Source organism: Chironomus tepperi, unplaced genomic scaffold, assembly GCF_022539635.2.
Source record: "Chironomus tepperi strain 1889 unplaced genomic scaffold, CSIRO-AGI_Ctep_v1 contig_347, whole genome shotgun sequence".
In the NCBI taxonomy this organism is placed as follows: Eukaryota; Metazoa; Arthropoda; class Insecta; order Diptera; family Chironomidae; genus Chironomus; species Chironomus tepperi.
This window is the reverse complement of record NW_027226469.1, coordinates 1-12,725: the sequence shown is the minus strand read 5'-3', so window position 1 is coordinate 12,725 and position 12,725 is coordinate 1. Positions and strand designations below refer to the sequence as shown.

At 33.9% G+C, this 12,725-nt stretch overlaps 3 protein-coding genes across 3 annotated transcripts; 1 reads left to right on the top strand and 2 right to left on the bottom strand.

Annotated features, from left to right (window-relative positions):
• Positions 1-674: 674 nt before the first annotated feature.
• Positions 675-1,582, bottom strand: LOC139094001 (zinc metalloproteinase nas-4-like). The gene is made up of 2 exons (XM_070644869.1): positions 1,288-1,582; positions 675-1,234 (listed from the first exon to the last, which is right to left on the bottom strand). Exons 1-2 carry the CDS (start codon positions 1,580-1,582, stop codon positions 675-677), a joined length of 855 nt encoding a protein of 284 aa, XP_070500970.1.
• A 2,745-nt stretch (positions 1,583-4,327) lies between these two features.
• LOC139093997 (uncharacterized) lies at positions 4,328-10,406 on the top strand. The gene is made up of 5 exons (XM_070644867.1): positions 4,328-4,592; positions 5,149-5,202; positions 5,270-5,377; positions 5,448-5,534; positions 8,679-10,406. Exons 1-5 carry the CDS (start codon positions 4,509-4,511, stop codon positions 9,054-9,056), a joined length of 711 nt encoding a protein of 236 aa, XP_070500968.1. The 5' UTR covers positions 4,328-4,508; the 3' UTR covers positions 9,057-10,406.
• LOC139093998 (UNC93-like protein) lies at positions 10,215-12,488 on the bottom strand (the record flags this gene model as incomplete). Its single annotated transcript, XM_070644868.1, is given in 7 exon segments — positions 10,215-10,545; positions 10,616-10,812; positions 10,870-11,137; positions 11,200-11,630; positions 11,691-11,835; positions 12,012-12,230; positions 12,298-12,488. Coding segments are annotated over 7 exon segments (1,592 nt in total), but the record flags the coding sequence as incomplete, so codon positions are not given.
• Between the last annotated feature and the right edge of the window lie 237 nt (positions 12,489-12,725).

Below are 12,725 nucleotides of genomic sequence, written 5' to 3'. Positions count from 1 at the left end.
ACTATTTTGTAACTAGTATGAAATTGTCATGATTAGTGTATCATTACGGATAGAACAAGTTTGAAACTTCCATTGAAGAGTTATCTATGGTTTAGTGGATAGGCAACGGACAGAAAATTAGTTAGAGATTGACTTCTGGTAGAATCGAACCCACGTCCATCATAAAGAGGATTACTAACTATCTTCATGTTGTCCATCCACTGAGTCAAAAGATGTAACTGTCTATATGGAAAATTCACCAATATAGTGCATGACAACCTAGATTCCAACTTGTTACTGCCACAGATCCATAGACAATTTATAGTTGATTTCAGTCTTATATTTGGTATCAGCTAATATCCGATCCATGTGGCAAAGCATACCTTCATCCGTTGTGTTATGACAAGAATGATGATCGACAACAAGGATCAAGGAGATGATGAAGTAAAGAAATAAAATGTTGTTCATGACATTTATTAACCAAAGATAACTGGAATATTTATAAACTGGAATGGAACCTTAAACTAAGCTATTACTATGTATCATTACTAATTAAATAAAGAATTCATTAAGTTATAAGCGCAATACTTGATTCTCATTTTCAATCAACTTTCCTCTTCGTCCATACTTGAACTTGGAAAAATTGCTTGAAAAAATGTTACTGGGATTGATGATTCACTGGATTGCTTTGGGTGCTATGGGAGTGATGGATCTGATTCTGCTGTTGTCTTTGTGCATTTATACATCTTGTTTATCTTCTCAATGTCCTTCTTAGAGAATCCTTCCCGTTGTCCCATTTGTTCAGTTGTCGTTTGCTTTGCCTTTATTGTTGGCTGTCCATTTTTGGAGAATGCCTTTGTTGAATAATGCATCACACTTCCATAGTCATATCCAATACCAAATCCTGTTGTTTCACCAGTCGATGCTTTTTTGAAATTTACTTCATATCCAGTTCGAACATTTGCATCAATAATGGACACAAACTGGTCGCGTTCCTCACGATTTTGTTCATGTAAGAAGCCAGCAGCATGTAGCAATTCATGAATGACTGTTCCTGTTTTTGTGACGCAACCTGGAGATTGGAGGTTTACAATTTGCTCGCCACCAACTCGACCAACGGAACTCCAACAACCGGATTGACTGTTATCGATCGCAATGTAGTCAGTTTGTCCAGAACGACGGGCAGTAAACTTTAAGCATGTGTTCTTGTGATATTGATTGAATGCATTCTTGATAAGTGACATCTCGGAGGAACCTATGAAGACATAATAGAAGTCATTGGATCTTTTGACGACCAGCTATACTTACTAAAACGACCACGAATTACGTACGGAATTTCCCCATTTTTCCATCTGTATGTTTCACTTTTCATTCCATTTTTGGCATTTCCAGTTGGAATCAACAGATCTCCTTGTAAATACGGTCCCTGTTCTTCCGGATGATCAGCATTTAAGTCTTTGGAAAATTCATAATCGGGATTCCGAAATAATTTTGATCCCAAATGTGACAGGTCGATGACGTCTTCATCCTCAACCTTCTGTGCACGAATACAATGCACTAGTGCGCAAACTACACAAAAATAACATAAAATATGTGTAGACATTGTGTTCTTGTCTTAAACCTATAATTATAAAGCAAATTTACTGTCAATTACGGTGCTTAAGTATTATATATAGAGAAAATTTTATGCTTTATCAGTTTTAATTTAATTGCTATAAAACCGGAAATATATGTCATGTCAAATGTGTAGTGCATAAAATAGTAAGTGCTTTTCAAATTAAATATTGAGCATTACGAATTTCTTGAGAAACTATAAAACTGCAATTGTGTAGTTAGAAATTTTATGTGTGTATTATCAGAGGTGTAGTCAGTGGAGGGCTTTGAATTTTTTTTGGAATAGAATGTAGAAATTGAGGTATTTTTGGACTTTTGTCTAGAAAGAACCTAACATAATGGATAACCGTCCAGAATGAAGTTTGACCAATTCTCCACTATCTCCTCTCAGCCGCCCTGCACAATACCTTTCTGTATGTGCTTTCTGTATGTATTGTGTTCATGTGTTCTAAAACTAAGTGCCACGACACTCAATTGTATCGTGAGACTCAAGAGCTCTGCTAAATTCTACGAGCAGTTAAACTGAACAGCAAAACTCAGCTAATCGATCCAAATCCATTACCAAACCTGCTTGATTCTTGAGTTGATGCTGGATTTTAACAATTCTGTACCAAGTAATTGGTAGTTGGGTTATTTGGTTAAGTGACTTGCTTTTAGAATAGGTAAGGTTGTTGGCTAAAATTTGTTTTGGTAACTCTTGGATTGGATATTTTTACGTATGTGATTAAGTTTAAATTGGAGCACCGAATCACGATGACGTTGGATTAAGGGATCAATTCACAAGCTTAAAGTGTAGTTGGGGACAAAAAAGAGACTTGGAATTGGAATGGTCTCATTGAGGTTTAATGATTGGAATATTGATAGAACGGACCGGAAAGTACCACGTTATGTCTAAAAAAGCTCCCAGTTTCCAGCTTCAAGCTTCAGTTTTCCGTCAATTTATAGAAAAATCCATCAATTCCTCTCAATAAATGTCTGCCTGCACTATTATCAAGACCCAAAAACCTACATATCACCATACAAATTTCAATCTACGTCAATCCATCTTTCAGGTTACCGGAAAATTCCCAACAAAAAAAATCTGAACACATGGTACTTTGTTTTCATTGTGAATACACAATATGTTTATGAATTAATTGTTGGCTGTTCAAAGTCAAACGTGAACACATTTAAAAAAGGAAATTATTCAAGGCACAATAACCAATTGTGTTTATTTTAAAAGAAAATTCTTTAAATTCCAAAATAATAAACTCACTTTCAATAAATTTAATTCTCTTCCGTTTATTTTCACCCCGTGAATCACTTTTTCAGAAATGTTTATTGCGTCTTCCTCTTGTTTTTATGCTGAATATGTAATATATACCTGTAATTACTCATTGACATACCCCCCATCGTGCTTTTAATTAATTAAACAAATGTAATTTGAACTTATTTAAATAATTAGTCTACAGTAATTGGGCTTATATCTTACAGTTACACGGAAGATGATGCAATGTTCATACCCGACGGGCATATGGCGTTAATGTTGTCTCCATGAAAGTGTCTGGAATGGCTAGATGCGAAATTGAGGTTTTTTGCGTATAAATAGGACAAAAACGGTCATCAGGGTACCCTCGGGCAATACTCTAGCGACATCGTTGTGCTGATTGAGCGTGATAGCAGCATGGTACCGTAACAACCGTTAGAGCAACTTCGAGGTGACGTAACAATACCCTAGCCACATACTTGTGCTAGGGGACTGATTGAGCGTGAATATTATGGCGTCGAATCAAGAGTCAGACTACCTTTAGCGACATCATTGTGCTGATCGAGACAGAATGACTAAAGTGTTGTACTGAAACAACCATCAGAGCACTCTAGTATAGTGCTGAAACTACTGTAACAATGCCCTAGACCACATTGTGCTAATCAGGCGTCACTCGAGTGTGGTGTCTAAACAACCATCAGTGCAATCTCGGGGTGAAGTAGCGATGTCTTAACAGCTTTCATTGCGCAGATCGAGTCATTGTTCGATTTGTCATTGTACAAATCGAACTGGATTCTGATGTAAAGCCGAAACAACCATCAGAGCACCTTCGGAATGACGGAAAGATGCCTTGTGATATATGCTGTTCTGGTCTGATTCTTACTTGGTGTCATTTTCGATAAAATCCTGCTACAAGCCTCAACTACTCCATCATTAGGATACTATTGCTCACCTTTTCCTACGTTATGTGCATGTCGGGATGATTACTCACTCAAAATACCTTCAAAGCACTCATACTCGTAACATTATCTAAGCATGAATACTTTTGAATATTTTCTTTTATGAATGAAAGCATTTTGCTTCCTATTTTTTTTACGTTTTAAAATTTAAAGAGAATCATTCATTGAAAGAATTAATTACTCTTGCTGATTCATGAGCATTTGAGAATACTTAAATATTGGGTAGAAAAAAGTCTCATGATTACCATCTGAGGGCGAAATACTTGGAATATTATAAACAAGTAGTTGGTACATGTATTATATATGATACGAGAATAGAATATTACACGTGTGTATAGTCAATTCCTTCAATTGAACGAAATAATCAATGTTTTCTTTTTTATATATTGAAACTTTTATTGCTACGAAAATTAAAAAATGATTTTAAACAGATTGCCAATGCCGTGTTTTAGTTATAAATTACTCGAAAATTTACTTACTTCTTTTCGTCTCACAATACATTGATCAGTATTCTCGAAGCAATCGCGTAATTCACACTGAAATTCTTTATATTTTTAAACTTCAGTGATATTTCAAAAACGGAAGGGGACTTTATAACAGAGATTAAATTTAAATTGGAATTTATTGCTTTTTCGTGCTTTTAATTGTTCTTAGAGTTGAGTGTTTTAATTGATCCACTTTTGAGGAAAAGTGTAGAGTATGTTAACAAAATGTCAGCAATTCTGATTAGTTCAACCAGCAATGTAATACCAAAAAGTCATATTAGCAGTAGTATTAACAATAATAATGTTGTGGTACGTGAAATTTGTCATATTATAGTTACAAATGTTACAAACTTTGATACTTATAAGGTGTAGTGAGCATTGTGTTAATCCTTGTTATATCAAAAACTTAGTTACTTACTTCGCTGGAAGTACAGATCAGTGATCCAATGCCTCTCTCAGTTGGTGTCTCACTGAATGTATCGCTGGCTGTCCTCTGCCAATTGCCAATACCAAGTGCAACGCAGACACTATTAACAGCTTTCTTCCAAGATCAAGTCATGACAACAAGACTCTATACAATGATTGAGAGATCAGTCTCTGTTGGGAATCGAACCCACGCAATCACAACAGAATCCTAGTTGCCTAACAATTTCAAAAGAAATTTCAAAAACTGATTGATTATTTGACGTTTTGCGTTCGTAAACAGTTCTTAATTAGAAGTGACTTGGTTTAAAAGAATCGGAAAAAAATAAGCAGAACTGATTGGTTCCGCATCCTTGAACAATTTCTGAAACAATAGATCGTGCTCAACTTAATGATAATTAAAAATTTTTGATATTTATCCTGAATCAATTCCTTATTCTAGTGCCCGCCAATCCCGGAAGAGGAGAAAGTCGAAGAAGAGACTGAAATAGCAAGAGTAAGTCATTAATGAAAAAGCGTAAAGGCATACAAAAAAGTTTAATATGAAAATATTTTCAATGTAGGAGGAGCGTAAACAAACAGGAAGATCAATTGCCATAATAATTTTTTTATCGCTCATGTGCTTGGCTTTGTATCATGTTATTCAAAGGAAAACAACAATATTAGCCGGGGTGAGTATGAGATAATGATGAGTTAATATCATATTCCTAAAACTTCTTGTTTTCAATTTTTATTTTAAAGGTTCTCGTGCCTGCATTGATATTGTTTACCTACACGTTCTTTGTGATTCATATAAGCAGTCGTGATAAAAAGAGGAGGAAGAGGAAGGTATGTGTCCATTTATAATGATTCGTATGATTTGGTTCTGGGTTGATCGTTTCCTCATTATGGACATAATATGTGAACAACTTGATTGTTAGTCCCAAATGGATACGCTTTTATTTGACTAATTGTATGTCTAGTTATGTGAGTCGTAGTGACTCGTTGGCGCACTATGGGCCCAAAATGGCAAGGTTGTCAAAAATTCAGGTTATGTGTGGATGTTGTAGTGCCTGAGGAGTAGTGTACGGGAAAAAAGAAATTTTGTCCAAAACTGCTGTGTGCCTGACTTATGGCCAAAAAACGATTTTTGGTACCTGCCACTATAAAAATTGTTGGCGTGCTTCAATGCATGGACCAATTTTTTTCAAACTTTTTTATTTATTAGATATACATAGAACCTACAAAACACAACACATTTGCATAATTTAGGTTCCACTGTATATCCAAAAAAGTTAAAAATATGTCAAAAAATGCGATTTTTTTTACATTTCATGCTCTCATGTAGCTATAATGCACTATGGGATAAAATATATATATGCATTTAATAGAACCTATTCATATCTAAAAATTATACATAGATTGTAGTTTGATTGGATGCACTATAAAAGCATAAAATAACTTCAAAGCCAAAAATTTTCGGTTTTTTGTGATTTTTTGACCTTTAACCCCATTTTTCGCTATAAAGTAAATTCGTGCTGTTTCAGGTGAACAGTGATTATTATAGGACTAATATTGTACTATTATTATGTGAAAAAAAATTTCAATATGGGACCCCCCTAGCTCATTTTGGGGGGTCCAAAGGTATACCCCCCCTCAAAAAGGGGGGTTTCTCAAAACTCAATGTTACTTTTCTTAACCGGATGTTTAACAAATAATTTAAAAACACTTTTAAACTACATTTAAACAAATTTTAGGTAGTTTTAAACTGTTCAAAACATTCGAAACTACACATGCTACCCAGTTCATAGATTTATCAGTTTTTGAGTTTTAGACATATTTTCACGAGTTTTTTTGGACTCAAATGGCAATACATATATAAATTGTTTATTTTTTCATAAAGTACTAACAATATCCTATCCAACAATATATAAAAAGTCATACATAAGGTCAATTCAGTCAAAATTTTGAAAAATGTTCAAAATTTTATGTTTTTTTAAAATTCATCCTTCACATTTATGCTTATAAATGCTGTTAATCTTAAGTATATGCATAGAATTTGGTATTTTTGTAGACATTAGAGTAGTATTAAGGTAATAAAAGGAAATCAAAGTCCAAAAATAGCTTAATGTAAAAAAGGACAAAGTCCAATTTACCATATTTTGACTTCCTTTACTCAGTGCAGAGAGCATCCAAATTTTATTTTTTGTAATATTTTCTATAGATCCATACTAGAACTAATAGAAAATGTACATAAAAATCACTTTCCGAGACTAGTTTGAACAAATTTGTCCATCGAAAAACCTTAAAAATAGCTGTTTTTTGAATAAATTTGTTTACTCGATTCTTACAATTAGCAACGAAAAATTATTTTTGTGTATATTTTCTGTTAGTTCTAGTATGGATCTATAGAAAATATTACAAAAAATAAAACTTGGATGCTCTCTGCACTGAGTAAAGGAAGTCAAAATATGGTAAATTGGACTTTGTCCTTTTTTACATTAAGCTATTTTTGGACTTTGATTTCCTTTTTATTACCTTAATACTACTCTAATGTCTACAAAAAATACCAAATTCTATGCATATACTTAAGATTAACAGCATTTATAAGCATAAATGTGAAGGATGAATTTTAAAAAAACATAAAATTTTGAACATTTTTCAAAATTTTGACTGAATTGACCTTATGTATGACTTTTTATATATTGTTGGATAGGATATTGTTAGTACTTTATGAAAAAATAAACAATTTATATATGTATTGCCATTTGAGTCCAAAAAACCTCGTGAAAATATGTCTAAAACTCAAAAACTTATAAATCTATGAACTGGGTAGCATGAGTAGTTTCGAATGTTTTGAACAGTTTAAAACTACCTAAAAATTTTTTAAATGTAGTTTAAAAGTGTTTTTAAATTATTTGTTAAACATCCGATTAAGAAAAGTAACATTGAGTTTTGAGAAACCCCCCTTTTTGAGGGGGGGTATACCTTTGGACCCCCCAAAAATGAGCTAGGGGGGTCCCATATTGAAATTTTTTTCACATAATAATAGTACAATATTAGTCCTATAATAATCACTGTTCACTTGAAACAGCACGAATTTACTTTATAGCGAAAAATGGGGTTAAAGGTCAAAAATCAGGCAAAAACCGAAATTTTTGGCTTTGAAGTTATTTTATGCTTTTATAGTGCATCCAATCAAACTACAATCTATGTATAATTTTTAGATATGAACAGGTTCTATTAAATGCATATATATATTTTATCCCATAGTGCATTATAGCTACATGAGAGCATGAAATGTAAAAAAAATCGCATTTTTTGACATATTTTTAACTTTTTTGGATATACAGTGGAACCTAAATTATGCAAATGTGTTGCTATTTTGTAGGTTCTATGTATATCTAATAAATAAAAAAGTTTGAAAAAATTGGTCCATGCATTGAAGCACGCCAACAATTTTTATAGTGGCAGGTACCAAAAATCGTTTTTTGGCCATAAGTCAGGCACACAGCAGTTTTGGACAAAATTTCTTTTTTTCCCGTACACTACTCCTCAGGCACTACAACATCCACACATAACCTGAATTTTTGACAACCTTGCCATTTTGGGCCCATAGTGATGGCGTAGTGGTTTGGTTCTTCGGAACTTATTTATTATACACCGACTCAGCGATCGTGGGTTCGAGACTCGGCAGGAGAACTTGTCATTTTTTGAATCATATGTAGTAGAAACGCGGTTCAAAGCCATCATTTGTCATCATAATGCATATGACGCACATCTATGGTTTTTAAAGCCTGAAAAGCATTAGTTGTCTTTAGGACTAGACATACAACTAGTAAAATAAGACGCACCAAGTCTAAGGCCAGTTTGATGTTAGATGCCCCAAAATTAAGCTTTACAATGTCCTAATGTCTATCCAACGCTAGACTTCCTGACCTTTCCTAATAAATTAACCTAACAATTCAAAATTTCCATTCCATAACCACTCAGGCAGCAGAAGAACTCGAATTATCACTTCCTGACACCACAACAATAAAACCAGAAGCAGCCAAAACGTTTCCAACCACATCAAATGTTTCAACTATCACACCAATCACATCTGGCAAGCAATTTTCATCATCAACGTCACTACCAATGACACGGCAATTACCGACAAGTGGAGGATTTAAACCAAATTCATCGTTTAAAGTACCAAAAAATTTAAATGATCCAAATGTGCATCCATCAAGATCATCAGATTCGAGAAAAAATCCACCTACAAAGGATATAAAGAAAATTCCGTCTCAACCACAGGTAAAATTGAATCAATCAGCACAAATTGCGATTGAAAATGAAGTAAAAAAATCAAAAATCCCGATCGAGCGATAGAAATAATCATATAGAGACACGCCATGCGATAGACAATAAAAAAGCCAAAACAAAGCATTAAGAGAAATACCTCAAACGAAACTGAGATTGTTTATAGATTAATTGATTCATGATGTCATGTTGCCTGCAAAGATGCGAACAGCATTTGGTATTTTAATTACACATTTTGTGTTTATGAAAAAATTAAAAAACTAAGTGATAAATTTAGAAGTGAATTGTAAGTTCATATTGCAATTATTATTTATTATTATCATTACGATTTGTATCATTATTTAATAATATTATTATCATAGTCGTGCGGAAACTATAAAAATGACTCATAGTTCCTAAAATCATCTCAATGAAAAGTAGATTTGATTTACAATTTTCATTATCTAAATTACTATTGAAAATAGTTTAGTGGATCATTCATTAATGATGTCCCTTACTTAGGGGTCGTTCATAAATGATGTTCATTACTTAGGGGTCGTTCATAAATGATGTCCCTTACCAAGGAGTCGATCATAAATGATTTTCTTTACTTAGGGTCGTTCATAAATGATGTCTCTTATCTAAGGATCGTTCATAAATGATGTTCGTTATTAGGTCGATCATAAATGGGGTCTATTACTTATCGCGTATTCATAAATGATGTCCCTTGCTTAGGAAGGGTTCAAGAATGATGCCCCTTATCTAGTAGTCGCTCATGAATGATGTCTATTAGATACTGAGAGTTTAAGGTCTAAAAGAAGTGCATAGATTATAGCAAGGCACTTGGCATGATTGTGTGTACTCAGTCGTTGAGTCGTATTAGGTTTTGCCAAGCACTGGACCTAATCCTGCCTCGGAGGAAGAGTTGTACAGGTTACAATATTGTAATGAAGAAAAAATTTAGGGGTTTTCATGATTTTGTCTCTGAATTTCATCCAAATAGGATTAGGTGGAAGGGGATTGAACCTAACCTCAAATTCCCCAAACTTTTCCTTGTATAAATTCCTAACTGTCACTAAGGACGTCACCAAGGATTTCTTGACGAAAAACCCTAGTAAAATGAAGATTCTTTTCCAAAACTGGGATAGAGGAAGAGTTGACCTCAAACCTCCTTCCCCTCCTGAATAAGCCCCTGAATGTTATACATCCCAAAACCAAGGATTTGACACTCATCCAACAGTCCTCCTAAGTATTAGACGTCATTTATAAATGAACCCCCTCAATCTAGTTAAAATTTCTCAACCTAGTGCAATGGAAAACTAAGTTATCGATGCCTTAAGTACTTATACATACTTATATAAATAATTAACAATTAATTCAATTAACATATTACTTTTGTAGAATCTAAATCTTATCTATTTTATAATAAAGTTCTGTCCTACAAATGAGTAACTACAATATCTTCTTCCAATTCATCTTTCTCATCGTCTGTCTCGTCATCAATTCGTCTCGTTGGTTCAATTGGCAATTGATTGTTTGGCTGTTCAAGTTTCTTTTCAAGTTCTTTTTGTTTTCGTTCCTGTATGTGTGGGATAATTGGAATTGACAATTAGCACATTAATCTCATCCAATGTGACTGTTCATTTTACCTTTCTCAAATGTCTAATTTCTACGATAATGTAACAAATTGTTCCGACTGCTAATACTGTTATTACAATATAAAGTTTCATACTTGTACATATCAATGTTGAGTAGACATATGCAATAACAAAGCCAACTGATTCCCATAATCGATAATTTGAGAATGCTGCCTCTTTATTACGTCTGAATAATGCTCCATAAATACCTGTGAATAATATTTAAATGTTATGTTTAAAAGCAATCAGGTCAGCATGAATATTACCATTAATTTGTGTCTGCCACACAGCATCTGAAACTCCCCATAATCCACTAATTAGGAAAAATACAAATTTATGATCAGGATGTGGGCGCCAGAATAAGATGTATGTAAATATTCCCATATGTACGACAGTTCCAAAGATAATGATTACAAATCGGCCCGTGTACTTCATGATCGTACCGAAAATAATCGAACAGATTGCATTGACTACACCGAATACAATCATTACGTAACCTATTTGATGTATGCCTAATGCACATGAAACATATGCCTGTCAGTCAGAAACATAAAATAGACATTAAAAAATTTATATCCAAAAATAAGAATTCTTACTTGAGTAAAGTCAGCACCGATGAATGCTTGTTCTATACCAATGAAAACAGTAAGTGGAATCAGAAGCTGCTGATTTGGTTTTTTCATCTGCCTGAATGTTGCCGCTAGTTGTATGCCTGATGTTTCTTGTGCTGATACAGATCCACGACGTCTTTCACCATAACGTGATAAAGGATCCATAAATATCGCAATTATAGCTACAGCAACTCCAATACATGTCAGATAAATGATTGATATTTCGAATATTTCACCATCTGGTGGTCTCTGTAAGTTTGCATTGTCATGAAGTTCCTCAACACAGAAATTAGCACCACATAAATCTAATTCATCATCAGAATAATTAGAAGCTCCACTTCCGCCACCTCCATGAGCACCAGATGATAACACCAAACTTGATATTAAATTTCCCCAAAGCTCTGCGCTCTGCCATGCTGTGAAAATTGATTTATTAGATTACTGTATGTAGCAAGCATGAGATTACTGTTGCATACCCAAGAAGAAGAATCCAAAGAATCGGACGATAATTGCCTCAACTGACTGTTCTGTTAGCTTTGCATACACTTGTCCGAGTTGTGTAAGGTATGTGGCTTTAGAAGCCCACATAGGTGCTGCACCCAAACCAACGAGAATTCCAGCCTAAGTAGAAGCGAATTAAATTATTTTATACAGGATAGGAACTAGGTCCCATCCAAAATTGCAAGGTTGAAGACAAAAAACGCATGCTTGGAGCTTGGACGAACTATAAGGGACAGCTCAGAACTACAGACATGCGATTCTTGGCTGAACCCTAATAGAATAGTCAGTGAACTTACCGGAATCAGCGTATAGAATTTCGGATAGAACTGTGCCCCAATATACGGCGCATAACACAGCATACTAAAGAACAAAGCCCATTTGACTGTAAACTTGCGAATCAGTAACGTCGGAAGGAAGATGCATGACAATTACGTAAGAGATCCATAAATCGCAGCTAAACTAATTGTTCCCAGCGAATCTTTCGAGTTGATTGACGATTGTAAATTTGCAGTTCCCTATAGTTTATTTCAGTTATAACCAGATGTGACTCAAACTGTTTGTTTATTTGATTTTTGTACTTACTTGAAATGCAGTAAATTGTACCATAAATGCGACTGACACAACAATAATATTTTTTAAGATTCTCCATTTTTCAGATCTTGCTAATTTGACTTTTTCTCTACCTGATGCTGTATCGACCACATCCTTCTTTTGATGATTCTCATCATCACCGTGAAACCCGCTATGTATCTTTTGTTGATGTTTAATATCTACTGGAAGTTTAAATAATGATAAGAATAAATATGTATGCTTGATGTTCTTTAGAGAAGCTCCCATGATATTGAACTTGAACAAATAACAATATTCTATGAATGTTGGCAGTTTCAATGAGATTTATTGTTTAATGTCACATGTAACATCATTAAAACGTAATAGAAAAGAAAAATCATTAACGTTGAACGTCATGAGGAAAAATTAAATGAATTAACGAAAGACAGGTTTGGAAAATA